This window comes from Molossus molossus, unplaced genomic scaffold, assembly GCF_014108415.1.
Source record: "Molossus molossus isolate mMolMol1 unplaced genomic scaffold, mMolMol1.p scaffold_m16_p_5, whole genome shotgun sequence".
Classification (NCBI taxonomy): Eukaryota; Metazoa; Chordata; class Mammalia; order Chiroptera; family Molossidae; genus Molossus; species Molossus molossus.
This window is the reverse complement of record NW_023425388.1, coordinates 2,629,092-2,656,359: the sequence shown is the minus strand read 5'-3', so window position 1 is coordinate 2,656,359 and position 27,268 is coordinate 2,629,092. Positions and strand designations below refer to the sequence as shown.

At 55.2% G+C, this 27,268-nt stretch overlaps 1 protein-coding gene across 1 annotated transcript; it reads right to left on the bottom strand.

The window, feature by feature from the left end:
• Positions 1-1,001: 1,001 nt before the first annotated feature.
• IL10RB (interleukin 10 receptor subunit beta) lies at positions 1,002-25,633 on the bottom strand. Its single transcript, XM_036243707.1, has 7 exons — positions 25,572-25,633; positions 23,623-23,746; positions 19,308-19,465; positions 15,746-15,912; positions 11,964-12,111; positions 6,576-6,733; positions 1,002-1,693 (listed from the first exon to the last, which is right to left on the bottom strand). The coding sequence occupies exons 1-7, from the start codon at positions 25,618-25,620 to the stop codon at positions 1,514-1,516; spliced, it is 984 nt and encodes a 327-aa protein (XP_036099600.1). The 5' UTR covers positions 25,621-25,633; the 3' UTR covers positions 1,002-1,513.
• Between the last annotated feature and the right edge of the window lie 1,635 nt (positions 25,634-27,268).

The following is a 27,268-nucleotide window of genomic DNA, read 5'->3' as shown; positions in this document are numbered from 1 at the left end:
TGGCTCAGTGGTTGGAGCGTTGGCCCATGGACCAAAGAGTCATGGGTTTGTTTCTGGTCAAGGGCACGTCCTTGGATGCGGTTCGATTCCCTGCCCTGGTTGGGGTCATGCAGGAGGCAGCCGATCGATGTGTCTCTCTCACATCAATGTTTCTCTCCCTGTCCCTCCCTCCCACTCTATCTGAAAATCAATGAAAGAATATCCTCAGGTGAGGATTAGAAGAATATTGAACTGTTAATGACACGAGAGGTGCACACTTCTGATGTGCACACTTCTGACTTCTCCCCACGATGCTTTGTTTTAAAAATGTCGTTAGCCCTGACTGGTTTGGCTCAGTGGTTAGAGTTGGCCCTTGGACCAAAGGGTTGGGGGTTTGATTCCCAGTCAAGGGCACGAACCTGGATTGCATGTTCGATCTCCAGGGTCATGTGGGAAAATCTTTCTCACATCTATGTCCCCCCCCCGCTACTCTCTCTACAAATCAATGGAAAAATATCCTTGAGCAAGGATTAACAACAACAAAAATGTCCAGTGATTTCAACAAGTGTTTTTCCTATTTGGGGAGGGCCTTTGATGAATCTGCCTTATTGGGCAATCTGGCACAGAGACAGGGACACGTGATGCTAAGTTTACCCAGGTAAGGTCATACCCCCGAGATTACGCTGCAGGGAAGAATCGCTGTGGGAAGCTCCCGCCGGGTGTGGGCACTGGGGTGGGTATCTCGAATGGAGAGCACTAATCCTTAGGTGTTGTCACCCCACGTGCAGGCCAGGAACCTGACAGGTCACAAGCCAGTAACTGTCCGAGGTGGAGTGCCAAGCCCTGGGCTTCCGTTCTCCCGCCTGCCTCCACCGGGAGCTCCCAGGGGCTGGGAGGGGCTGGGAGGCCCGGCGTCTGGCTCAGCTCCCGGCTGACGGCAGGCTGAGGACCCCACAGGATGGACGGACCCCAGCCCGGGCGTCTGGCTCAGCTCCCGGCTCACAGCAGGCTGAGGACCCCACAGGATGGACGGACCCAAACCAGCCGCAGGGGCCGGCACCCAGCATCTGGCACCGCCGCCAACACCGTATCACGAACACACAGGCTGGAGGGTAAACTTTACTGGAGCGAAGACACAACATAAAACACGTACAGTAGCAGAAGGACTCCCGGGAGAAGCGTCCCTGAGAACCCAGGAGTCTGCGTGTGTCCAGCGCCGTTTCTCGGGGCCTTTCGACAGTTCGGTCGGATCTTGCAGCACCTGCTTTCGTTCCTCTTTTTAGTACTTTTATGTCTCACAGTTGAAACCTGTTCCCTCTGTGAGCGCACGAGGCTGAGAGTGGGCAACTGTTTTCTAACCGTGAAGGCCTTTAAACAAAGCAAGTCCCCAGAAGGCGTCGGCCACGCGGGCCTTCCCAGCCCACTCCTGGCCGTGTAGACGTGGTCCCGGCGCTGAGCTCTGGACGGGGCTGGCCCGGGTCGCGCCGGCGGCTCTGATCGCCCGCAAGGGCGGGGAGGGGGGCTGCGGCCCTCCTCAGTAGCTGGAGGGCGAGACCCCCCCAGCCGGAGTCCTGAGGCTGTCGCTGTCCCCAGAATCCCGCTTGCCGCTTTCAGAGACCTCGGTGACGACACTCAGTTTGTCAAAGACTTCGTTCTCCTCAGAGGGTGGGAAGGAGAAGAACAGGAGCTTGTTGTGGTGAGGGTGACTCAGAAACTGCAGGAGGAAAAGCAGACAGTGAATGATCACATCCCCCCACTTTTGGTTCTGGGCTTAGAGATTCTACTCCTCGCTGGCAAACACGGTCTGAGACACGTGTGACCACCTCATGTACGGTGACGGAAGATGATCTGCCTTTGGGTGCTGGGCACACCGTGCAACCCACGGACCTTGTAACATGGAAACCCATGTGATCCTATGAACCAACGCCACCCAATACATTCAATTTTTTAAAAAGGTTAAAAAATGTGACAAGAACAGTATGAGAGTTCCTCAAAAAATGGAATGACCACAGGACCCAGCATTTCCATTTCCGGGTAGACACCCAGGAGACCCGGATGCAGCGTCTCAAAGAGGTTCTTGTGCACCCACGCTCACGGCAACATTGGTCACCACAGCCAGGAGGTGGGAGCACCCCAAGTGTCCGCGGCGGATGAACGGATACACCAAGTGTGGTCTCCGCCCCACAGAACATCACTCAGCCTTGAAAAGGAAATTCTCACCCAGGCTACACGGTGGACAGACCTTGAAGACACTGTCTAAGTGAAGAAGCGAATCATAAAAGGTCAAATACGTCTGATTCCACTCATAGGAGGGACCGAGAGTCAAAATCCGTGGAGACAGTAGAAGAGTGGGTGCCAGGGACTGGGGGAGAAGGGAGAACGGGGTGTCAGTGTTTCATGAACGCAGACGGTCAGCCTGGGAAGATGAGAGCGTTCTGCAGATGGGTGGTGGCGGTCCTGCACGATGTGAATGTGTTTAATGCTACAGACTGTGCGGTTACAAATGGTCAATACGAAGCAGGAGAGAGACAGCAAGGAATTGAAAACCTACCTGAAAAAATGTCAGAAAACTTCTCTAACTTGGTGAAGGAAACAGACAGACAAAGTCCAGGAAGCACAGAGAGTCCCAAACAAGATGAACCCCAAGAGGCCCACACCAAGACACATCATCATCAAAATGCCAAAGGTTCAAGACAAAGAACCTTAAAAGCAGCAAGAGAAAAGCAGTTTGTTACCTATAAAGGAGCTTCCATAAGAATGTCAGCTGATTTATCAAAAGAAACTTTGCAGGCCAGAAGGGAGTGGCAAGAAATATTCAAAATGATGAAAAGCAAGAACCTACAACCCAGACTACTGTAACCTGCAAACGATAATTTAGAATTGATGGACATATACAGTGTTTTCCAGACAAGAAAAAGCTAAAGGAGTTCATCACCACCAAACCAGTATTATATGAAATGTTGATGGGTCTTCTTGAAGAAGATAAAAAATATGAACAATAAAATAGCAATAAATACATATCTGTCAACAATTGGATCTACAAACCAAATGAACAGGCAGAACAGAAACAGACTCAGATACAGAGAACTTTATGTTGGTTGCCAGATGGGAGGGGGTTTGGGGACATGGGTGAAAAAGATGAAGGGATTAAGAAGTACCAGCTGGTTGTTAGGCTGACGAACCGCAAAGGGAAGAGATAAACCAGAGAACTTCTATGCATACATGCACAACCGATGGACACAGACTATAGCGTGGGGAAAGCCAGAGAGGTGTCAATGGGGACAGAAATGGGGAACATTTGTAATACATTCAGTAATAAAGAAAAGTTTAAAAAAGAAGAAAAAACAAGAGTTGGAAGAAAACCCCCAAACACATGGTCAATATGGTAAATGTCCTGTCATGTGTATGTCACCACAGTTACACGACGACAGACCTGCACCTCATTTTCTACGTGGTCGCAGGTGGCCTGGGAGGGAGGTTTGGGGCCAATCCCACTGCTGCTGCACCGACACAGCCCAGGTGTCATTTCCGCCAGGGGCAAGGGTGTCGCAGACATGGGATGAATGTCTCAGAATAGCCAACAAAGTCCCCCAGGCGTCCTCAGGCGGAGTGAGGGCCTCCTGGGTGCTCCCGGCGCCCCGTCTGTCCCTTGGTTTCCGCCCTCAGTCCTGCACTGTCCAGCACGGTGGCCACGAGCCACATACGACCACCCGAGATGCAGCTCGTCCTGGTCCACAGGTGCACTAAGTACCAAAACACGCCGGACTCCGAAGACTGTGTGTGAAAAAGGCTGTACCGCAGTAATTTCTGCAACTACTGATTCTATGTTGAACCCTTTTGGGTCTATGGGGCTATATGAAATGTATTACAATTCATTTCATCTGTTCTTTTTACTTTATGTTTTAACGTGGCTGCCAGCGGCTGCATGTCCATCTAGCACGTTCTGTAAACACTGACTTCTCACGGGCTGTCTCTCCCACGTCCAGACATCCTTGTCTGTCCAACTCAAAACAGTGGGAACTGATCCCTGGACACTCCCGGCTCTGGTCTCGGTGTTTCAGCCTGCAGGCCCTGCTCTGCGTCTCCAGGGGGGCTCGCCGTGTCAGGCCGCCCTCGTGCCACCCCTGGCTGGCCGGGCGGTCTCCCTGCCCGCTGTGATGGCCACACCGCCGCACAGGACTTCACCTCAGCCGCAGGGGCTGCATGGCCTGCGGGCGGGGGTGCAGGGGCTCCCCTGGGCCCGGGGCAAGAGGAAGTATATTCCAGATCTCTGGTGGGTCAAGAATGGGGCTGGAAGCCCGGCCGGTGTGGCTCAGTGGTTGAGCGTCGACCCTGCACCAACAGGTCACTGGTTTGATTCCCGGTCAGGGCACACGCCCAGGTTGTGGGCCCGATCCCCAGTGGGGGGCATGCAGGAGGCGGCCAGTCCATGTTCTCTCTCATCGATGTTTCTGTCTCTCTCTTCCTCTCCCTTCCTCTCTCTCTAAAATCAATAAAGAAAAAAACAAAACCACAATGGGGCCAGAGGGAGGAGGAACCTCCTTCAGTCCTCAGAGCCAGGGCATTTGGAAGAATGGACTAGAAACTACCATTGATTCTCTTGGAAAACGAGAGGTGAGAAGGACAAAGGAAGAAAGAAGTAAGCGCTCGATCTCAAGAAAGCTCCCACCAGACTGCGCTCCTGGCTGGACACACACGGGAGCTGGTGGCGGCTCAGTACATCCTGCTGCAGACACCTCCCTGCTGCCGAGACCCCCCCCAATTCGGAATTGTTCTCTGGCCCCGGAACAGGGCGTCTCTGCAGAACTGCATGGGAGGGGCCGGATCTGCTCACAGTTCCCGGGGGGCCCCCTCCCTCCCCACAGGCCCTTCTGCAGCAGCCACGGGGCTTCCAGCCTTGGTCCTGAGGCTCGGGCCAGGCCGGGCTGGTCTCCACTTTGAACCCCTGTCCTTTCCTGTCTGACCAGCCTCTTTGATGGCGAAGCTAACATAACAGAATAGTTTTGCTTCCTGCTGGTTCTCCATTTACAAAACACCTCCTACTCAGAGCTAAGGGCGGGCCGCCCCTCTTTGTTTCTCCTGCTGCAAATGGGGGTTCTCACCTTTCACCTCTAGAAGAGTCTTGGCTGTTCTACAGTCTTGCTGGTGTTCTTTCAGAGGTTCTAACTGCTCTGAAACCCGGGCCTGGGGCCCCGCACCCCAGATCCCCGTTCACGGTGCTCGCTCCCCAGCTTCCGGGAACACGAGAGTCCAACGGCTCCCTGCCCAGACCGTCTCCAGAAAGTGCCCTCTCGGAAGGCGGAGGCCACCGGGAGCCTGGCGTGGTCAGGGGCACGTTCCTTCCCAGGGGCAGATTGTATCAGCGCCTGGCTGGTGTGGGGACAGGCCTGGCTCTCCCATGACCACGGGTTAACAGGCCCAGAGAAGCAGGGGTAACAAGGCACGCAAGACACGCTCTTCGGAGGGTGAGCGCCGAGCCTGGGAATACCTGGGGAGCGGCCACACCAGGGAATAGGGCACCCCGGGACTCCCTCTCCACATGAAGGAGCAATGATCGCGGCTCAGGCCTGCCACCAAGGAAGAGCCACGCGAGGTGGCGAGGTGGGGCCTCTGGGTCCCGGAGGCAGCACAGGCGCCCCCTAAGCCGTCTGAATGCAAGTCGCCAGCTCAGTCTTCCCCGCACGACACCACAGACATTCCCCTGGGGCTGGGCCTGGCTGTTCGCCACTTCCCAGGCCCTCTGAGCCCTACTGTCTCTATCCAGACACGTCATCTAAGGCTTTGAAAACAGGGCTCCTCGTCTAGGGCACACATCCCATAATTTCAGTCACTCTCAGGGATGCCTGCACTGAGGACACAGCTGTCCCTGCTCCCCCGGCCCCAGCCGTTTGCTGGCATGTGGCTTAGGGTTTCCCTGTCTCACGTTGTCCCTTCTGAGCCCTGTCTTCCTGTCCCAGAGCCTGGGCTGCCCGAGGACCTGGGGCTTCAGGCAGGGAAGGGCCAAAGGGCCCGACGTCCAGGTTGGAGGGACAGCTCCTCCCTTGGGGCCGGGGCATGAGCACAGGCACCAGGGAACGACCAGCATGCAGACCTGGGTTGTACTTCAGGAAACATGCCGGCTGGAAGGAGGCAGTGGACTTGGAGGAAAACTCCCTGCAGTCAGGGTCTGCCCTGCACCCCTGCTGCCCCACGACCTCCTCCAGGGTCTGCCCTGCACCCCTGCTGCCCCACGACCTCCTCCAGGGTCTGCCCTGCACCCCTGCTGCCCCACGACCTCCTCCAGGGTCTGCCCTGCACCCCTGCTGCCCCACGACCTCCTCCAGGGTCTGCCCTGCACCCCTGCTGCCCCACGACCTCCTCCAGGGTCTGCCCTGCACCCCTGCTGCCCCACGACCTCCTCCAGGGTCTGCCCTGCACACCTGCTGCCCTACCTACCTCCTTCAGGGTCTGCCCTGCACACCTGCTGCCCCACTACCTCCTCCAGGGTCTGCCCTGCACACCTGCTGTCCCACTACCTCCTCCAGGGTCTGCCCTGCACACCTGCTGTCCCACTACCTCCTCCAGGGTCTGCCTTGCACACCTGCTGCCCCACCTACCTCCTTCAGGTGCTGCGGGAGCGCGTTGCCCGGGGAGACGGTGTACTTGGTCCTCTTGTAGATGCACCACAGCAGCGCCAAGCAGCCCGTGAGCAGCAGGCAGGTGCCCACCGAGGACCCCAGGACGACCACCACCACGACCCAGGAGGGGGCACTGTCTGCAGGGAGAACGTGTGTTAATTCTGTCCTTGCAGACTGGCTCACAGAGACACAACGCTGTCCCCACCGCCACCACCACGGCGCAGTGGCGCTCCCTAGACGCGGGCCCTGTGTTCACCGGGAGGCGTGGGGAGGACCCAGCAGCTGTTGGGGACCCAGCGTTTCAAACCAGCTCTGCCCTTCCCGATCCTCTTCCAAGTGTGGTCTCGGTGTGACCGCGGACGCACACAGAATAGGAGGCAAGAACCTGCCCCGCTCTTCCCACTCACGGTCGCACGAGCCCCTGTTCAGGATCAACCTCTTCTCCCCGGGCCCCAGAACCCCTCAGATACACACCCCACAGCGCCATGTCCTGAAACCGGAGGACGCTCTCTGCGTGGACAGCTCCACGCAAGCCCTGCTCTCGCAGACCCACACCCCGGCCTGGCTGCTCGGGCCAGGCCACCCCGCGGGGCCACCCAGCACCCTCTGCAGGCCTTGTGCGGGCAAAGCCAGGGCTGCTGAACAGACTCTCCATTTGTCCCGCCAGCTTCTGACCTTCCTTTCCCGGAGCGTCACCATGAACGGCCGAGACTCCTTCCTCGGCCCCTCTGAGCTGTGTAGGTACCTGCTTCAACCCCGCAGTGTCTTCCTCCAGGGCCTGGGAGCCCCCTTCCAACGCATCATCAGAAGGCCCGGCCCCCAGGCTGTGGGAGGGCAGAAGCCGAACTTGCTCAGTGCGTTAGCGTTAGACACAGGTGGCCCACCTGCACTGACATTGAGCTCCCCTGTCATGACTCTTTATGATTTGTCATGTCCCCTCCCTCCTTTCAAATGCAGTCAGCCTCTGCCCTTTGCTGCCCTTCCTGAACAAAGTATCTTCTGACCACTTTAATTCATGTCCGGCATGACCTCTGACAGTATCTATCGAGGGTGTCACCCTGGTCATTGGTGGTCCTCGCTCCCTGGTTCTGCACCAGGTCCTTCTCCAGTGCCCTGGTCCCCTAACTTCCCTTTGCCCAACCCCCAGCCATCAGCACCACCCTCCAGATCAAAACCCAAAGCATTTGGTACTGAGAGGGGCCACGAGAAAGAACCTGGCTCTTTCAAAGCAAGTCATTTAAGGGTCAATTTGTGGGAGATGTCAATTTCTGCCAACACAGGGCAGATCAAAGAACCCCGAGACAGCAGGTGCCCCGGAGCTCCATCAGCTGGTGCAGCGTGGCTCACAGACGCTCCCTAAACACGATGAGCGACTGTGGCATCTGTAAGGGGCAGAGCTGGGAGGAGCCCACCTCATCTGTCTGCCCCCTGGCTCCCTCGTCCTCTTAGGGTTTAATTCACCCTGGAAGCGACCTCTTGGTGCCCTGGCTGAGTTTGGAGCAACTCCTTACCCATTTCCTGTGAATTGTTGTTTCATTCAGTACAATCAAGGGGCGGTGCTTCCTACCCCCCACTTCCAATGCAAATGTGTTTCCTTAGTGGATGCAGGGGGGCTGGAGCGCCCCCAGGCTCTGCCCTAGGGCACAGTAGGACGTCCACTCGGGATCTGACATCTCAGCTCTTGAGGAAGTTCCAGGATCCTACATCTCCATCTGTCCTTCCTTTTACTGTTTCAATAGTTCTTTTTTTTTTTTTTTTTTATCCTCACCCGAGGATATTTTTCCATTTTTTGTACAGATAGAGTGGGAGGGAGAGAGAGAGAGAGAAACATCGACGTGAAGGGACACATCGAGTGGCTGCCACCCGCACGACCAACCAGGGCCGGGGACAAACTGCAACCGAAGTACATGCCCTTAGCGGGGACCGAACCCGGGTCTCTCCGGACCGCAGGCCGACGCTCTAACCGCTGAGCCAAACTGGCCAGGACTAATATATTTTTTTTCTTTCTTTCTTTTTTTTTTTTTTGTGGTACATGCCCCTAGCAGGAACCGAACCCGGGACTCTCTGGTCCACAGGCTGACGCTCAACCGCTGAGCCAAACTGGCCAGAACCGTCTCAATAGTTCTTGAATGGGGCAGAGCACCAGATCACCCACGACACCGGCTGCACACCTGGCGCTCGGGAGACGCTGGGGGAGTGCAGGAGGGCAGCCTGGGCCTCTAGTGTCTCCAGCCAGGGCATCTCGGCATCTTAGACAAGGACAGTCCACAGGCACACCTGGCTGCTGGTGACAAAATCCGAAGAGGCTTTTGTGACTGATCTGAGGGGGAGGAGGCTGAGAGAGAGGATACTACTTGACAGAGGCTGTGGGGCCTGGAGGGTCGACCCATCAGCACCGTCTCCGCAAGGTTCTCCGACCTGTCCGTTCGTCGGACTGAGATGGGGGAGGCCAGGCAGTGAGGGCCAGCCCGGGGGAAGGGAACTACACCAGGGGGGATTGTAAACAAGTGACGGGACGCAGCTCGCCTGCGGAGATACCGGTGAAAACCAAGGCGATTTACAGCGGAACCCAGCTCCATGGGAAACAGACTTTAAAAGGTACCGATGTGGCGGAGGCAGAATTCTTTGAAAGAATTGGTCAAGAGGTAGCAAGGCATATATCTACCCCTAGACAACAACACCCCACGGGCAACCCTCTTGGGTCCCCTCCCCACTGCGGGGGGTCTGTCTGTCTTTCCTATAAACTTTCCTTTCGCTTGCCCTTTGTCCGTGAATTCATTCTTCGATTTTTCGAGATGACGAAGCTGGATCTGAATACCGTCGCTTGGCTTCACGACCACGCGGTCGGCAAACCGGCCTTGTGTTTGGTCCACGTGGACCTCGGGCCTTGGCTCACCTACGGGATGAATCTGCAGGTGGTCAGCTACAGCCACCATCACCTGGGCTGGCCTGTGTTCTGTCACTTACCAGCCGAGTGGCTTTGCTAAGTCACCTCCCATCTCCAAACCTTCATCTTCCGTTCGGCGGGAGAGAGACCCTTACAAGGCTCCCACCGAAAATGTGTCATGACGTTTAAATGAGGTCATTGTTTAAACAAAACTGGCTATGTTTGACAAAAGCCCGTTTACCATGGGTCCTACTTTTCCTTTTCTATTATAAAACTGTTTGTTTTTGTCAGTTAATGGGTGATCATTCATAGTCCTCAAATATTTTTTTTTCCCTTTATTGACTTTAGAGAGAGAGGAAGGGAGAGGGAGAGAGAGATGGAAACATGGATGAGAGAGAACACTGACTGGCCGCCTCCTGCACGCCCCCACTGGGGATTGGGCCCCCAACCTGGGCCTGTGTCCTGACTGGGAATTGAACCGGTGACCTCCTAGTGCATGGGTCAGTGATCCACCACTAAGCCACACTGGCCGGGCCCAAAATATTTGAAAAATTGTTCTTTTTGGTCCAATTGCATGGCTCCTGCCACATTTCGTGATTCGAGCCTTTAGGAATGCTTAGCAATGTGATTTCGATAACATCATTAACAACAGTAACAATATTTAACCACAGTCAGGGCTCACTCTGCGCCCCGGGCCGCTCTGCACGCCTGTTACCCGCCCCAGCTGGCAGATGGGGCCGCCGGGGCACGGGGGCGTCAGGACCTGCCCTGTCACATTACCTCGGAGTTCACGGCGGGCAGGCGGGCATGGGACAAGCGGGCCACATTCAAGGCTTTGGGAAAGCGGACAGCAGGTGTTCAGAGGGAAGACGGATGATCCCATGGTCAGGGGTTCTAGGAACTCAAGCAGGATGGGGGCCCCAAGGTACAGAATTCAGGTCCAACCGCCAAGGACTCGTGAGCGGATAAAGCGAGAAAGCCGCAGAGAGGGTCGGTGGACAGCTGCGGCCCAGAGGCAGCCGCGGCGCTGGGAAGGCGCTGAGCGACCGGGGCTCCGGCAGGGCACAGCAGCCCCACCCAGCCACTGGCGGGGGCAGCAGGCGGAGAGAGGAGAGGGTGGGAGAAGCCCCTCCAGAGAGGCAGCAGGATCCAGCTCCTGGCGGCCTGGCCGCTCTGCAGAGCAGCTGGGACCGCCGCGGGGTGCGCCCGGGGGAGGGGGAGCCTGCGTCCAGCCACAGCAGTTGTGTTTCACTGAAGAAGAGGAAAAAAGCAGGAGGATTCGGGGAACAGGCGGGCCGATTAGCTTGAGGCGGTCTCTGGAAACAATGCAAACATTCTGGAATGGGTAATTAAGTGGTCAGTGACACGCCTTAAAAAAATAAGGACGGTAACTAAAAATAATGACATTAGGGCGCCAAGAAGACGAGAGCTCCAAGCGGCCGCCTTTTCTTTTTCGGAGTGGGGTCCCTGTTGGTCCAGTGTGGCCGATTATGGGTTGTTGTTGCTAATCCTCCAAAAGGCACTGAAAGATCCAATAAGCTAGGAATGCTGACTGACACACGGTAACTTTTCTGAGAAGGGGAGATACCATCCTCTGCACGCGTTTCTGACTGCAGGGCTCTTAGCTGAAGAAGCATCCAAAGTGCCCTGGCCAGTGTGGCTCAGCGGTTAGAGCGGCGGCCCTCAGACCAGAGAGTCCCAGGTTCGGTTCTCGCTAAGGGCTCGTGCCTGTTGTAGTTTGTCCCCGGCCCAGTTGGGGTCGAGTGGGTGGCAGCCAGTCGATGTGTCTCTCTCACATTGATGTTGTCGATGTGTCTCTCTCACATTGATGTTTCTCTCTCTCTCCCTCCTGCTCTATCTGAAGATAAATGCAAAAAAATGTCCTCGGGTGAGGATTAGGGGAAAAAAATAAATAAATAAAGAAGTGCCCAAAGATACAGAACGTAGCTGAGCAGTGCTGCCCCGGGCACGGGGTGTCACTTTCAGCTGGTTTTTGCAGTGTTTCACACGACTTCACGGACAATAACAGCTATGCAACAGCCCACCATATCCAGAGGGCCAGAGGCCCGCAAGCAGGTGGGTGAGCATCTCGGGGAAGGTGTGTCCGGGGCACCCCACGAGCTGAGCACTAGGGCACGGATCCCCCAGACCCTCCTGGCAAAGCTGGAGATGAGACAAAGCGAAACTGGGCGAGAAGCAAGTCCAGGGAGAAGCAAGAACCCGCCAAGCCGGACCTGAATCAGCGTGAGCTCAGCGTCTCAGTGCTGTGTGTGCACACGTCATCCTCTCCAGGGAACCGTCTATCGCTTTCCTGTGTGTGTGTGGTCCCCAGCTCAGCACCTTGCTCCCAGGAGCACGAAGCCCACAGTCGGCGCCGAGCCGGGTGGGAGTCGGAGCCGGACGGGTGAGGTCTGAGCAGGGGGTGCCTACAGGCTCTTGACCAGATGGAGGAGCGTCCCAATGCCGTTCTCAGGACTCACCATCACTGACGGTTTGCGCGCACACGGGCTCGCTCCACTCCCCGCTTTTGTTCAATTCGGGAACAAACATTTGAACTTCAACACAGTACGTTGTCCACGGCTGCAGGTTTCTGAGGACCTCGACGTCATACTGACAAGTAACTGGATGCTAGTCATGGAGACAAAAATAAGAGCATACCTTAGCAGTGAAGGGACACCACCTCCCCCCACCTCCCAACACACCAGTTATGGTCTTAACTTCAGGCTTAACACAGGAAGAAGGAGGAATCACCGATGTCCCAGTCCATTTCAGGGGCCCGACTCTAAGGGACGGGCAAGGGCAGACTGACCTCACAAACATCTCCTTCCTTGAATTCTCTAGTTTAAATGACACACAACCATCCCACTTCCTTTTTTAAAAAGATAACCCAGTTGTATACACTGAATTGCATCCCCCCCCATTCATATGGTGAAGTCCTAATCCCCGATACCTTCTAAGGTGACTTAGTTGGGTCTTTACAGAGACAATCAGTGAAGATGAGGGCAGAGATAGAGGGGTGCTTCTACAAGCCAAGGGGACCCAGGATCATCAGTGACCACCAGAAGCTGGGAGAGAGGCCTAGAACAGACTGTACCTCACAGCTTCATAAGGAGCCAACCCTGCCGACAGGGTGATCTCAGACTTCTGGCCCCCAGAACCCTGAGGCATTCTGTTCACAGGTCGCCCGCCTGAGGTATCTGGTTACAGTAGCCCGAGCTGACAAGTACCAGTCATCCGCAGGAAGGCACAATGGGATTTCCTTCCTAAGTCAAGAGCATGTTTCTGACCCTGCTGCCTGGGGTCCCCCCTGAAGCACTTCTCCACTCCTGCACTTAGGGTGCCCTCCTCCAGTGGCCCACCTCACCTTGGGGGGGGGGGACGCATCCCTGATTCCTCTAAGTTTAATCTGAATATAAGATATCACAATTGACGCTATATTCCAGAATTTGAGAATTCAAAATAGTTTCTGGCAAAATCAAGGGGATTAGGAGTATATACTAGTGTTTCCATCTTGGTTGTTACTTCCTTATGAAAGAGACTCATGTGAAGTTTGTTGTAAGAATAGGAACTTCAATAGAAAGTGAACACAGACTTCTTGTTACTTTCGTTGTTGGTTCTCTTTGGCGACTGGGTTTGCTGACATCTTGTTCGTATTCCTTCATTGTACGGGAAGCTAAGGTCCCTGGGGGCGAGGATGGGGTTACAGTGGGCCCTCGCTTCGCGCGGGTGATCGGTTCCGGGCTCTACCGCGACGAGGAATTTCCGTGAAGGAGGGTCTTTGCTTACACGCAGTCGTCTGAAAAAACCGCGACAGAGCGAAGCCGCCAAGTCGGAGCGCAAAGTGGCGAGGGACGAGTGTACACCAGTTGAATACAGACAGCGTACGGCATGACCTCTAATAATTAAAAACAAAAATAGAACCCCCACCTCCTGGCTTTCATTTCTAGAAACCCAACACCTCTCAAACCCTACAATGCTGTCAAAGACTACGCTCAGGGGGGACCCGCGGGTGGCAGGCAGGGACCAGAGCGGCCTGGAGGTCCCCTGATTGCTTTTCCAGCCGTCCTTCCCCTCGGGACAGCTTCTGGTTTCATTGTCTCACTGTGGCCCATCAGGAAGCAACAGAATTCCTGGAAGTCTCTCGGCTCAGGGCCCCAGCAGCACGCTTCTCGCAAGCTCTCGGGTTCCAAGAGAACCAGCCTGTCCCATTCCAATCGGGCGGCCGCAGCGGGACAGCACAGGGTGGCGCACAAACGGCAAGTGTTCCTCACGGGTCTAGAGGCTGCACGTCCGAGACCGCGTGCCAGCAACCTGCTGTCTGGTGGGGACCTGCTTCCTGGCTCACAGCTGCCCGTTCCTGGCGGGGTCCTCACATGGAGGAAGGGGCGAGGGAGTCTCCGGGGTCTCTTATACAGGCTCCACCTTCACGACCTCATCACGTCCCACAGGCCCACTGCCTGACGCCACCACGTGGGGATCATGTTTCACCATGTGACGCTGGGGATGCTGGGGCGGAGCAGACACTCACCGAGAGTGCACAGAGACCAGCAATGGTGACACTGAGGTGCTAGTGAGGAGGAGCTGGGGCACAGGCAGCCTGTCACACCCGCCGTGTCCCCACAACGGCTCAGTGATGGTGTTCTAGGCAGCTGGACAGACGCGCGCAGAGCAAGGACAATGGGTCAGACACAGAAACTCACCAGGGCTCAGCGCAGGTGCCTAGCAACGGGCAAACCTGGGCAAACACACACCTCGCCCCCGGGGTGACCTTTCCTCCCCTCACGTATCTGGTCACACAGTTTAGACCCCCTGACCTTTTCCTCCCTGAAGATCACATCGAGGCCTCAGTTGTATTTCAGCTCCAGGCCCAGAAAAGCAGCAAAACCAGACCAGTGATGCTGTGGCTGCCTCAGGACCTTGACTAATGACCCTGCCCTGGCTCCGACCAATCAGTGGAGCCCACAGCCCAAAAGAGCACCTCTGGAAAGCTGATGAATGTTCTACTGGGACCCTCCCCTGAGACCTCCCCTAAGAGAAATACCCCCAACACAAAGGGCCCAGTGCACACTCTCCGCCAGGGGAGCACACCCCCTGCCCCCCCTTTCCCTCTGAGGGAGGCCTGGAGACTTGCAACCAGGGGAGCAGTGGGCAGCGGCAGCTCGTCCTGGGCTCACCCCCTGAATCTATAACTTGCGTAATTTAAGGGGCATTTTCTGGCAGTAAAAAGTTAACTTGAGATTTCAGGGGAGGGTATGCAGTATGTACATAGAAACTTAATTATATCCTTTCTAAGACAGTACACGTGGGTGACCCTTCCCTCCCAAATGCTTGAGAATTAGTGATAAAATCAACAGTTAATGCAGAGAGAACATCCATGTAGCAACTTACATAACCCACATGCAAGTCAGTTTAGGGCCAACAATGGCATTCAGCTCAGAAGCACTAAGAAGAAGAATCAAACCTGACCAAGGATGAGTGAAAACAAATTTAACGTGTTGACGTAAGAGGAAGGGACCTCACGTACTGACTGTATAGGCTGGTGAGGCAATGGGGCAAGTTTATCTTCTTCATCGTGTCATTAAATTCCCCAACAATCCTAGGAAGTAGGCTATTCCCCCCACTTTACGAATGCAGTGGGTTATTGTGGCCATTTTGCGACATGAAGAAGCTGAGGGCAAGCACGTCACCGGGGTTACGTGGTGGCAGGGGCAACATTCCAACAGGTCTTCCCACCCCAGCCCATGTTTTTGAAGGAACTGTCCCCTGAAAAGGAGGAAAGCAACGGGGACAGTTGCTCCAACAGGCAAACGGCGACAGTGCGTTCAGTGAGGCTGCCTGACCATGGACTTACTCCTCGGTGGTGTAGGTGGGACTTAGGGTTCACGCCATGACACGGCAGTCGTTCAGCTGATTACCCGACTCCAAGTTTCCCCAGCCAGCCGATGAGTCAGCTCTGCCTTCTCTTGCCACTTCCCTTCGGGGAAAGGGTGACCCGCCCTTGCTGCGTCGGCACCCTGAAAGTCTGCCGTCTGCGTCTCCCTTAGGGGCCGGGAAGCGTGACCCAGGGATACTGGTCATCCCGCAGGCTGGGGCCTTCTGGAGCCCACAGGACCAGGCCTTCGACCCTCTGGGCCTTGAGGTGCTGCCACCGTGCAAGGCCCCGACTAGCTGGCCTCCTCCGTCCGCTGCGGTGGCCTCAGACCAGCGCTGAGCAGCGAACAGGGAGTCTGGATCTGAAACGCACGCGATGCGCCAAGCTCACCTTTTCATCAGAACCGTTCTTCCAATACTGCATATTATAGACCCAGGAGTTATAAATATTCGCCATGGTCCATGATTCGTGTTCCTTCTCGATTCGGGGCGCCAAGAAACGTATATGCAAAGAGTCAGCAAGGGCTTCCATGTGAATCCCAGGAGGTCCGATGACGGCTAAGTGTGAGAACGAAGCAAAACGACAACCAAAAGTCACATTCTGAAACCGTCAGCGTTTATTTTCCGTAACGGTGCAGGTCCACGGGTCTCCTGAAATGCGCTGCCCTTGGACACGCCACCTCTGTGACCCTGATGGGCGGGGGACTAAGAAAAAACGAATCCGATAACCTTTGCCTTTGTGAATCATATTGGTCTGTTTAAATTTACTGTGATTTCTGATACATTTGAAATTAATCCAAGTACATTATTTTGTGTTTTCTATAAAGACTGTCCCTCCCCCACCCCCGGGTATTCCTCTTTTCTTTGCATTAAGTTGAATTTGTTTTATTTCCGTTGCTGGTTTGGAAGCTACAGATGGTATTTGTATTATTTTTAGTGTTTAACATATATAATTAACCATGTGCATTTTTCAATAAGGTCTAACGACCCATTCCCAGTGCTCTTTCACTCGGTATTCGCAGACCGGCCTCCTTACTTTGTTTGGGTCTCAGCTCACATCTGCCTCCTCAGAGAGCTGTCCTCACCCCCTAGGACGGAGCGGCTCCCATCCCTTCCTGCCTGGGCACCTTGCTTTATGTTCTTGAGAGACACAGTCACTACTATCTGTCGTAAAACATGTCTCTATTTGTCTACTGTCCGCCTTCCCACTAGGATGCATGTTGCACCAGGATGCGTCCTGCTCTCTGGTGCAGCTTCAGCACCGAGAAAGCCTGCACACGACAGGTGCTGCGGAACAGCTGTAGACCAGATAGTACAGGACTCGGCAACCTCGCTGTTCTGCGTTCTCTCTGCTGCCAATGGGCCTGCTCCTAGCATCCTCCCTCACTGCTAATCTGCCGGCAGCCAGAAACCAGGTAAAAAAATACCCGTTAACTATTTTTCCAAAGCAAGTGTAAACAGTTTCCACATAATGCGGAAGCACGTTCCTATCATAAACTTCAAGAGGCAAACGTCCGAGATGGGCCCTGTGGCGAAGGGCGTGGGTGCAGGAGTCTGGGTCCGAACCCCCGCTGTGTCTCTGCCTCCGTGACTCGGGCGAGCTGCGCATCTATTCCGAATCAGCTTCTAGAGAGCACTTCCAAAACCAAAGGCTCTGAAACAGGGTCTGTAACTAGTCAGGACCTGGTAAGTCACCCGGCACTGGGAGCAGAAACCTGTACTATATTTTGGAGACTGTTGTTCAGCTGTCTGCACTTTTTTTTTCTTTTTTAATCCTCACCCGAGGATATTTTTCCATTTTTGCTTCGGATAGAGTGGGAGAGAGGGAGAGACACAGAGAGAGAGAGAGAGAGAAACATCGATGTGAGAGAGACACATGGATTGGTTGCCACCCACACAACCCCAACCGGGACAAAGGCTGAACCGCAACCAACGTCCTTGCCCTTGGCTGGAATCGAACACGGGACCCTTTGGTCCGCAGGCCAACGCTCTAATCGTTGAGCCAAACCAGCCAGGGCCTGTCTGCATTTTTTAATGGTTACTTTTTTCTTAGATTTATCAGAGGTACCTTTAGAAGAGACAATATAGCTTTGATAATTTCTGACTCTAGAAATGAGATCTCCCCTCCCCTCCCCCCGCCCAAGCCTGGGACAGAGCTGGGAAAGGGCAGAAGGACAGACGAGCTGCCTTCTCTCCCCAAAAGGGGAAATTGTGGGAGCCACCGGGGCCCAGGGCAGGGAGTGGTATGGAGACAGCCCTTCTGATGCTTCTCTCTAGTCCCTGGAAGGGTGCGCTTGAGTTTCGTTGATGAGGTTCTTGTAACCTCTCTCAACTGCTATCTAATGGTTTAATTAGTTTTCCATTCCTGACGTCCTAGTTACGTTCATCTCATGACCCTCCAGATCTAACCTGGGAACATGTTTTTGATGCTGACCAGCCAGCCTGATCCGCCTCTCTGTCCTCCATTCTGGGCAAGCTGGCTGTCCACACCTGGTCTGCCTGTCTCCACACCTACCTAGAATACACTTGTCTTATGCCTGCGCCACCTTTTTCAACTCATAATTCCAAACTGACTTCCTCCCAGAAAATGTACTCCAGTCAGGCCCCACATAATGGCATGTGGGTCAACCATGGGCCACGTGTATGACGGTGGTCCCATAAGATGATAACGGAGCTGAAGAAGTCCCATCGCCCAGTGATGTCACAGGCGTCATGATGTCATAGAGCAATGCATTACTAACGGGCTGTGGTGATGCTGGTGTAAAAAAACCGTGCTTCTAGTGGCATAAAAATATAGCAAGCACAGTTACGTAGAGTACCTAATATTTGATAATGGTAATAAGCAACTATGTTACTGGTGTATGTATCTACTATGCGATACCTTTTATCATTATTTTAGAGTATATCCTTCCTACTTAGAAAATAAAGATGTTTGCTAGAAAACAATAGCCATTTATGCCAGAAGCAGCTTCATACATCTTGTGTTTACCACATCTCTCTCTCTCTCTCTCTCTCTTTTTAAATCCTCACCTGAGGATATTTTTCCATTAATTTTTAGATAGAATGGAAGGGAGGGAGGGAGAGAGAGAAACATCGATGTGAGAGAGACACATCAACCGGTGGCCTCCTGAACGACCCTGACTGGGGCCAGGGATCAAACCTGCAACTGCGGTACGTGCCCTTGACCGGGAATTGAACCCGAGACCCTTTGGTGTGCGGGCCGACGCTCTAGCTGCTGAGCCACACCGGCCAGGGCCACATCGCTTGACTGCGTCATTTTCTCTTTTGCTTGATTCAGTCTGGGAGTGTTTTATAACTTTGGCATAGCCCAAGTGTGCAGCGTTTGCAAAGCCGACAGGCGTGGGCAGGATGTCCTCGGCCACCACGCTCACGCACCCTCACCGACTCGCCCAGGCCAGCTCCCAGTGCGAGCTCCGCTCCCAGGGGCCTGCCCAGGCACCGTCCCGATGGCTCCTGCCAGCTCGCACTGCGCCTTTCCCGCGGCAGGGGCACAGATGCCGGGGCGCCGCCGTGCCCGCAGTGCCCAGGAGCAGCGGGCGAGGCCAGGGCGGAGCAGGCGCCCCCATCCAGGTGTGGGCGGGCCATCCTGTGATGCTCCGTAGCAGTGAAGTCACCTAGCGACACATCTCCCCAGAGGAATCCCCGCCGGCCCGCGGTACAGACCGCACATGAATCATCCCAGATCCCCTGACAACAGCGCCGGCCCCGCTCAGTCTCGCCCCGAAGGCATCAAGTTCGTAAATTCATATTTACTTATCTTCCTGACTTCGTGCCCACCCTTTCCTGTCTCGCCCACGAACTTCTGAAAGGCCACAATCCTCTCGACCACACGTCCCGTGGGCTCCTTGTCGGAGGCCAGGACAGGGGGCGCTCAAAGCGTCCCTGCCGAGGGGCCGGCCAGCGGGGAATCCCAGGGCGTGAGGGTGACTTACTGTCAGCGACAGGACAGAAGGTGATGTTCACCCAGGCGGAGTGCTGGTCGGCGAGTTCAGCCCTCACTCGCAAGGTGTGGTCGCCGTACTTCGACAGATGGGAGAAGTCGCACTCGGTCCCCCTGGTGCGGGTGCACAAGTCCTGGAACTTCCTGTAACTACACACCCGGGAAGAGAAGCCGTCAGCATCCTCACTCGTCTCCCGGGAGCGGGCGGCCGCCTCTGCCCCCGCTACCGTGGACAGAGATAGAGAAGAAGAAAACGACTCTTCTTAAAAAATTTAAAAAATTTTTTCTTTATTGATTTAAATTTTTTTTTTTTTTTTATCCTCACCCGAGGAGATTTTTTTGTTTTTTGTTCAGATAGAGTGGGAGGGAGAGAGAGGAAGAGAAAGAGAGAGAAACATCAACGTGAAAGGGACACATCAAGTGGCCGCCACCCACACGACCCAACCAGGGCCGGGGACAAACTGCAACTGAGGTACGTGCCCTTAGTGGGAACCGAACCCGGGTCTCTCTGGACCGCAGGCCGCCGCTCTAACCGCTGAGCCAAACCGCCCAGGGCTCTTTATTGATTTTAGAGAGAGAGGAAGGAAGGAAGGAGACAGAAACATCGATGAGCGAGAACATCGACTGGCTGCCTCCTGCACGCCCCCCACTGGGGATGGGCCCAGAACCTGGGCATGTGCCCTGACTGGGAATCAAACCAGCGACCTCTTGGTGCGTGGGTTGGTGCTCAACCGCTGAGCCACACTGGCTGGGCGAAGGAAACGTTTTATCATCAGTTCTGAGGACTGGAATGCATCATTTAGGAGCATTTTACACACTGTGCTCCATGGGACCTTCCTAACCCTGAGCCACCATGAGACGCTTCAAAGCAACCTGTTCCACGGCCAAGCAACTCGGGGCAAAAAGTGGGCTGAACATGAAGAGGGGTCTGTCTTTTTTTTATTAATTTGTTTTTGTTACAGATGTTTCTCCTTTTCCCCCCATTGACACCATCCTCCCCTTACCCCCGGCCCCATCCCCAGCTTTGTTTTCTATGTTCATTGGTCATGCATACATGCATCTAAATTCTGTGGTTTATCTCTCCCCCCCAACCACCCTCGTCTGAGGCTTGTCAGCTTGTACCCACCTCTATGTCTCTGGGTTAATTTTGTTCAACAGTTTGTTTAGTTCTTTATATTCCACAAATAAGTGAGATCATGTGATATTTGTCTTTCTCTGCTTGGCTTGTTTCGCTTAGCACAATACTTTCCAGGTCCCACCATGTTGTCTCAAAGAGTAAGAGATCTTTCTTTCTTACAGCTGCATAGTATTCCATTGTGTACATGTACCACCACTTTTTGATCCACTCATCTACTGATGGACACTTGGGCTGTTTCCAGATCTTAGCTGTTGTAAATAGTGCTGCTATGAACATGGGGGTACATATATAGTTTCTGATCGGTGTTTCAGGCTTCTTAGGGTGTATTCCTAGAAGTGGGATCACTGGGTCAAATGGCAGTTCCATTTTTAACTTTTTGAGGTAACACCATAGTGTTTTCCTCAGTGGTTGCACCAGTCTGCATTCCCATCAGCAGTGTACTGGAGTCGAAGAGGGGTCTGTCTTCACGACAGAATTTCTCAGAGACTTTCCTGTCCTCAGGAGCATGTGCCTCCCCAGAAGGGGGTCAGGTCCTCACACATGCGACCGAGGCAGCTTCCTCCTTGATTTTGTGTTTCTGAGAACAGTGGGACATGTTCTGTGCAATGTTGATACACACAGATTAGCCACAATAAATCCATGACAGTGACGTCAATGACTTTGTTGTACTTACTCTGGGAAAACAATAAACAATTCGCTGACCTCAGATCCCCAGCCCTGACAGCAGCCACTGAAGGGAGGGGTCAGAAATGCGACGTGGAAGGACAAGAGGATGGCTGGGAACACCTGCCAGGTGCGTGTGACCTCACCTCACCACAGCGTCAGAGGCGTGACCGGCCCCACCTGACCCGAGCAAAGCCAGGATTCTGGCTGGCCGGCAGCCGAGGGTTTCGTGTGGCTGGTTCCTCACCACACCTTCCTGGGGGCGCCACAGCCAATCCGGCTGCACCCAGAGGTGATAAGGAAGTCGCTGATAAAAACACCCGCATCTGACCCTGGTTGCGGGCTTGGTGTCAGGCCTGGTGCTCACAACGCCAGGAGGGCAGAACCAAAATTACTGCTACTTTATGGGGAACCTCAGACTGGTGCCCCCGCTTGGGGCTGCTCGGCGGGGTTAGGCCCCCGCCACACCTGGCCCCTGCTTAGGGAAGGCGGGACCATGTCCTGTGCAGAGCGGGCAGAGCCGACCGGCCCCGGGCAGTGTGCAGGCTGCTCTCCCGCTGCCCACACCACAGACGTTCTGCCAGTCGAGCAGCAACTCTGGCCGCCCCCCATCGGCGTTTGGAGACTCCGGGGTCATTTCATTCAGGGGGTTTCTCACAGGGGGCCACTGCCTTCATTTAAACGAATGCATCGATTGGCTGGAACACAGACTGTTTCCAAGGTGCTTCTGCATAACTTTTCTTTCACTAGGTTAGTTTTATCGCATTTAGAACCGTTTTTCTCCCCATTAAATAGGCAAAATGACCTATTCCCCACATTTCCGCTGAATCCTTTTCAGATGTTTCTATAGTGAAATCATGAGCACACGCTCCGGCCGCCCGTCCAGTGCCCCCACAGAAGACGGCCTGCGACCGCTCAGGCGGAACTCTCAGCAAAGCTTGCTGAGCCCTGGGAGACGCATCCGTCTTCTGGACCAAGTTTCTGCCCCAAGGACACACGCAGCACGTCTGTGTCCCCAGCGCTTCCTCGCCAAGGAGACCTGGAACCCAGGCCCCGTCTCGCAAGTTCCTGGGAAGCCACGGGGTACTCTCAGCTGCAGACCAAACTGCTCAGCTAGGAGCGCAAAGAACAGCACAACAGAAGTAACCCCCAGCGGAGAGGCAGCAGGAGGGAGGCTAAGGCGCCACAGTGCCCCCTCCAGAGCTCGGGACTGCGTGGACAGAGCAGAGGAAGCGAGAAGACCACCAGCACTGGGAACTGACGGCAGAGGAAAGACCTTCGGTCCTCGGGAGAACAAACAGAACCGGGCTGCAGACGGGGCACCTGACGGACGCCCCAGCCAGTGTGAGCGCTGCCGACGCCGGTGACTGTGGGGACGCAGGATGTCTTTGCTCTGATGATATGCACAGTGAAATACTGAGGGCCAAGAGCATGACGTGGGAGGGGGGAAATGCGTGAACCTTAGCAACTGTGAATCTGGAGCGAGGCTTCTAGGAAGTTCTTTGTTCTGTATTTGAGATTTTGAAACGTTCTGTTAGCTTGGAATTACTTCGAAGTAAAAAGTTGGAAATAAAAGTGACCAAGGACGGTCTCATTCATCTCTCCACTTCTTCTGGGACTTAGTAGGCCTCGGCTGTGTGTGAAAGGGGGGCTGTGGGGAGTGCGGGGTTCATCGACTCTGGGACCCACCTTTCCTCGTGCGCCACTGAATGACTCGTATCTCTACGTTTCTGAGTCACCTGGAGCGGGAGACCTGCTGCGGTCTGCACCTGGCATAAAGGTTGGTCCCCTGCTGTCCAGCCTGCGTGCGGTGGCAGGCTGCTGGGGAGGCTGGTGCAGAGAGAGACCCAGGCAGGGCAGGGCCTGGGGTCAGAGCCCCGCGAAGACAGTCCTCTGGGACACTCACCCTCCCCTCCTTCAAAGACTCAGATGACATCAGAGAACAGAGCTTTAACCAGCCAGCAGCTGTCTTCTGTAGCCGCCGCGGAGCACTGAGCGCCGCTGGGCAAACGGCCTGCTCCCGCGGCGGAGGGGTGGGGACAGACGGCCAGGGCCTCTCCCACCTGGCCCCCGTTTCCTTGGGTGGCTTCCACCAGGTGTTGCAGACTGTTCGTTACTACGCGGATCACCGGGATGCCGTCTGCGACGGTGTCCTCTTAAAAACCACCCGTGTGACAGATTTGTTTGCTTTACAGTAGGCGACCCCTGTGGCCGGTGGCATCAACATCCACACGATAACAGGTCTCTAGCCACCGCTGTCCCTGGGCATCCAACCATGAACCACGACAACACGACGAAGGAAGCGGAATTGGACTCGTCTGTTTTCAGAGAACAGAGCTTTCGCAAGCATTTCTCGACCAGAAAGGAAAGGCCGGCAGGGAGGCTCCCGTGGCTGTTGTGGCTGCGTGGGTGACCGTGGTTAGAGTTTCTCCTGTGGCTCAGCCCAGTGACCAGCCCAGAGCCACCGCCCTCGGGCACCCTCCTGCCAACAACAGCCCAGACTCACCTTTGGTACTGCGCTGTGAAAGTCAGATTCCCTTTGGGGAAAGCAGGCGCCTCCCACTTCAGAATGCTCTTGAAGTTAACGGAGTGTATTCTGACATTTTCAGGAGGCGGCACCATTCCTAATGCTGTAAATACAAAGGGGAAGAGTTTGCACCTTTTGTCCTCAAAATGGTTGCCCAAGAAAGTGATCAGATCCAACCCTCGGGTCTCCCCTATGATCCGCGTCTTGGAGTGGGTGCGTGGGGGAGGAAGAGAGGTGTGAGGGAGTGGGCGACGGAGTTTGGGCACATTCCCAGAGGTATAAACTCTAGACTGCCCGACACATTTGCTGTGGAGAAGTGGAACTTAGTCTCCATCCCTGGCTTGAGCCCTGATTGGGGTGGGGGTAGGGGGCAGGAAAAGCCACATGAGGTTTGGGGTGCTGGAGACAGAAGAACAGCATGTCAGGGACAGCAGGGTGATGGAGTCCGAGGCACTGCAGACAGATTTAGGCTAGAGACAGAAATCATTTTTAAACTTGTTCACAGAAAATGTCAAACATACACAAAAGCAGAGAGATGACTATAAAATACCTTCACCAGCCCGTCACCCAGCTAGTGCCAACAGACAGTGAATTCTGAGCCATGGGTCCCTGGCTGGTATTTAATAGCAAGGTTCTGCTGATATCCCCCAAAGGGATGCTGCAGGGAAAGAGAAAAGAGGGCATGGACATGAACTTGGCCGAGCTCTGGCCGTGGTGGAGAATCCTGAGTGGAAACAGCCTGAGGGGAAGAAGGGAGACACCAGGGACAAGTCCATCAGAAAGGAAGGAGGGGCCATCCGTGTCTGCACCTGGGCAGCCAACTCAGAGAAGGGGGAACCCAGGGGTCCCTATGGCTTGGATTACACTGAGTTTTAAATCCTAGTTCTAGAAACAGCACGTCTTTCTATACCCTACAGAGACCTAGTCTTTCTTTTTTTTATTTTTATTTTTTTATCCTCACCCGAGGATATTTTTCCATTTTTTGTACAGATAGAGTGGGAGGGAGAGAGAGGAAGGGAGAGAGAGAGAGAAACATCGATGTGAAAGGGACACATCGAGTGGCCGCCACCCGCACGACCAAGCAGGGCCGGGGACAAACTGCAACCGAGGTACGTGCCCTTAGCGGGAACCGAACCCTGGTCTCTCCGGACCGCAGGCTGACGCTCTAACCACTGAGCCAAACTGGCCAGGGCGAGACCTAGTCTTTCTGCAGATAATCAGCCTGGACCTGACTGATGGGCACAGGCTCAACTGGACCTAAGTTATGTTTCAGCTCCTGAGCCCTCAGGGGAACGCCCCCAGCTACTCTGCCATGAGACCAGACGGAGAGACCAGGGAACAGACCCCAGAGCTGTCCCCAAGACCAAGGAGATGATTTGTCACCCTTACCTCACCTCTGACAACCAGCTCCCACCCCCATCCCCACCCGCCGGTGTCTTGTGACTTTCCCTATATCACTGTCACCTACATGCCGTGGGCAGGTGGAGCTTTGAGCATTAGCTCCTGGTCTCCTGGTGACGCCATTCATGACAAAAGGCCCATGGTCTCCCCTCAGCTCTGGTGTCTAGGGTCTGGCTCTGCCAGCCCGGATGGACACACTTTCTGCCCTGTCACAGGGGCAGAAAGGGTCTCACTGTTTTTAGAACTCGGAAGCCACAGAGTTGGAGTTGAGGGGGCATAATTCGGATGTTGGGGTGCTGAGCGGGTGGCCTACGGAGCACTGGTTACTTCCAGGGTGTCTGAGGGGTCCGCTCAGGGGTGACCCTTGGGGTCATCGCTGCCCCACGTCCCTGCCGCCCCCCACCCGTTTCCCTAGCGCACCTCGGCCGGGAGGCGTGGGGCCCAGGCGGGTCGTCCCCCTGCAGGTGGCCAGGCCCGGGGAAGAGCCGGCGCCCCGGGCCGCCCCCGCCCTCCTCGCAGAGCCTCACCTGACACCAGGAGGCAGCCGCCCAGCCAGCTCCGGAGGCTGCGCGCCATGGCCGCGGGGAGCCCGAGGGCCCGGCAGGGGCGGGCGGCGCACACACCCCGAGTCCCCTTCGCGCCGAACCTGCGGCCCAGCCCTAGGCCGCTTCCGGGACCGGCGGGGGCGGGGCTAGCCGGCACCCCACCTTCGCCTGTCCCCGCCCCTTTCTCGGCCTCCCGGGTCCCCAGAGGCCGCCCTCTCGTTACAGGCTGGAGGGGGCGGAGGAGGAAGGGGATCCTGCTGGTCTCCCCGAAGCGTGGGAAACATCGGGAGTGAAACTGTCGTGCTCCGCCCGAGATGCCTGCTCCGAAAGGGGGTGTCTGCTGGGAAGGGGGGTGCCAGGTCCGAAAGGGGGTGCCTGCTGGGAAAGGGGGTGACTTCTCCGAAAGGGGGTGTCTTCTGGGAAAGGGGGAGCCTGCTCCGAAAGGGGGTGCCAGGTCAGAAAGGGGGTGTCTGCTGGGAAAGGGGGTGCCAGCTGGCTGGTAGATGGCGGCTGGGGTGGTGGATCCCCGGTGAAGCGCACGCCCCAGCGGCCCCCCCAATCTTAAAGATCGCAAAGCGCCCCATTGGCAAATCCAGGGTCCCCTTTCCCCTTCAGGGACGAACTTGTCTCAAACCCAGGTCGTTTATTCAGCAAGGACACTGCCCAGAAAGGCTTGATTTCCTCCTTTGAAACTCGCACAGTGAGGCTGGAAAACCCCGGGCACCGCCCGTCTGACGCAGAGGTCCCCGGGCCACCCCCGAGGTAAAGCGCCCGGGGCGGCCGCAGCGGTGCCGAGCAGAACCCCACACCTGGCACGTGCGCGCTGGAAGGAGAAACAACTCTCCAAGCGCATGGCTTCCGCGCTGAAAAATGTATCTGCAGTCTTTCCCAGGCCTCGGACAAAGTGTAGCAACACGCGGGCGCACACTGCCCGGAGAGGTTACCCAGGAAGCTCGCCCCGAAATCTTTCAAGAATGACAGAGGCCTCCGGAGGGCAGAGACGGCTGTGCACCGTAGATCACTTCCCTGCGGAATGTCACGAGAGTCAGAGAGGGGCACAAGCCACAGAACTTATATGCAGCGGACAGGGGCAACCACGCTGGGGCGCGGACCGGGAGGGGCAGGAGGCTGTCCATGGGGGGGAAAGGGGAAACATCTGTAACAAAAATAAAAATTGCAAAAAGGTAAAATAAATTAAAGTGCACTGGAGGAAAATAAAATAACAAAGGATCCCTTTAATCTTTTGTACATTGCCCCAGCTCTGCTGTGGTTTTTCCAGACAGTTCAAGGGCAGCTGGACCAGGAATAGTTTCTGGACTGGACCATGAGTCCTACTGAGCCTGGCACATTAGGTCTATCTTCTTCTTTCTTAGCAACTGGATGCCAATTTTGCAAACAGTTCCCTGATGTGCCTTACATAATAGCTGGGTGAAGGGAAAGAAAAAAAAAGAATTTCATGAGATTAACACTCCCCCTCTCCATTGAGCTACTTTAGGGCAATTATAAAAAAAATAATTTATTCAAAGCCCTTGAACTAACATTCATGCCATTTGTGTTCCCCCCTTTGACTGGACCCAGAAGAAAGGTCTGAGAACCCAGCTCCCAGGTGAGGGGTCGAGGTAGGAGGTTCTATACCTTTGCTTCACCCTGGGCGCCTCTCGGTGTGGCAACACCTCCAT

Excerpts from the sequence above, each read along its gene's own strand:
- IL10RB (XM_036243707.1), bottom strand. The coding sequence starts at position 25,620 with ATGGCGCGCAGCCTCCGGAGCTGGCTGGGCGGCTGCCTCCTGGTGTCA. Across the intron at positions 19,466-23,622 it reads TTCACAGCGCAGTACCAAAG|TTACAGGAAGTTCCAGGACT; the intron begins GTGAGTCTGGGC and ends CCGGGTGTGTAG. Across the intron at positions 6,734-11,963 it reads CGCGCAAACCGTCAGTGATG|ACAGTGCCCCCTCCTGGGTC; the intron begins GTGAGTCCTGAG and ends TTCTCCCTGCAG.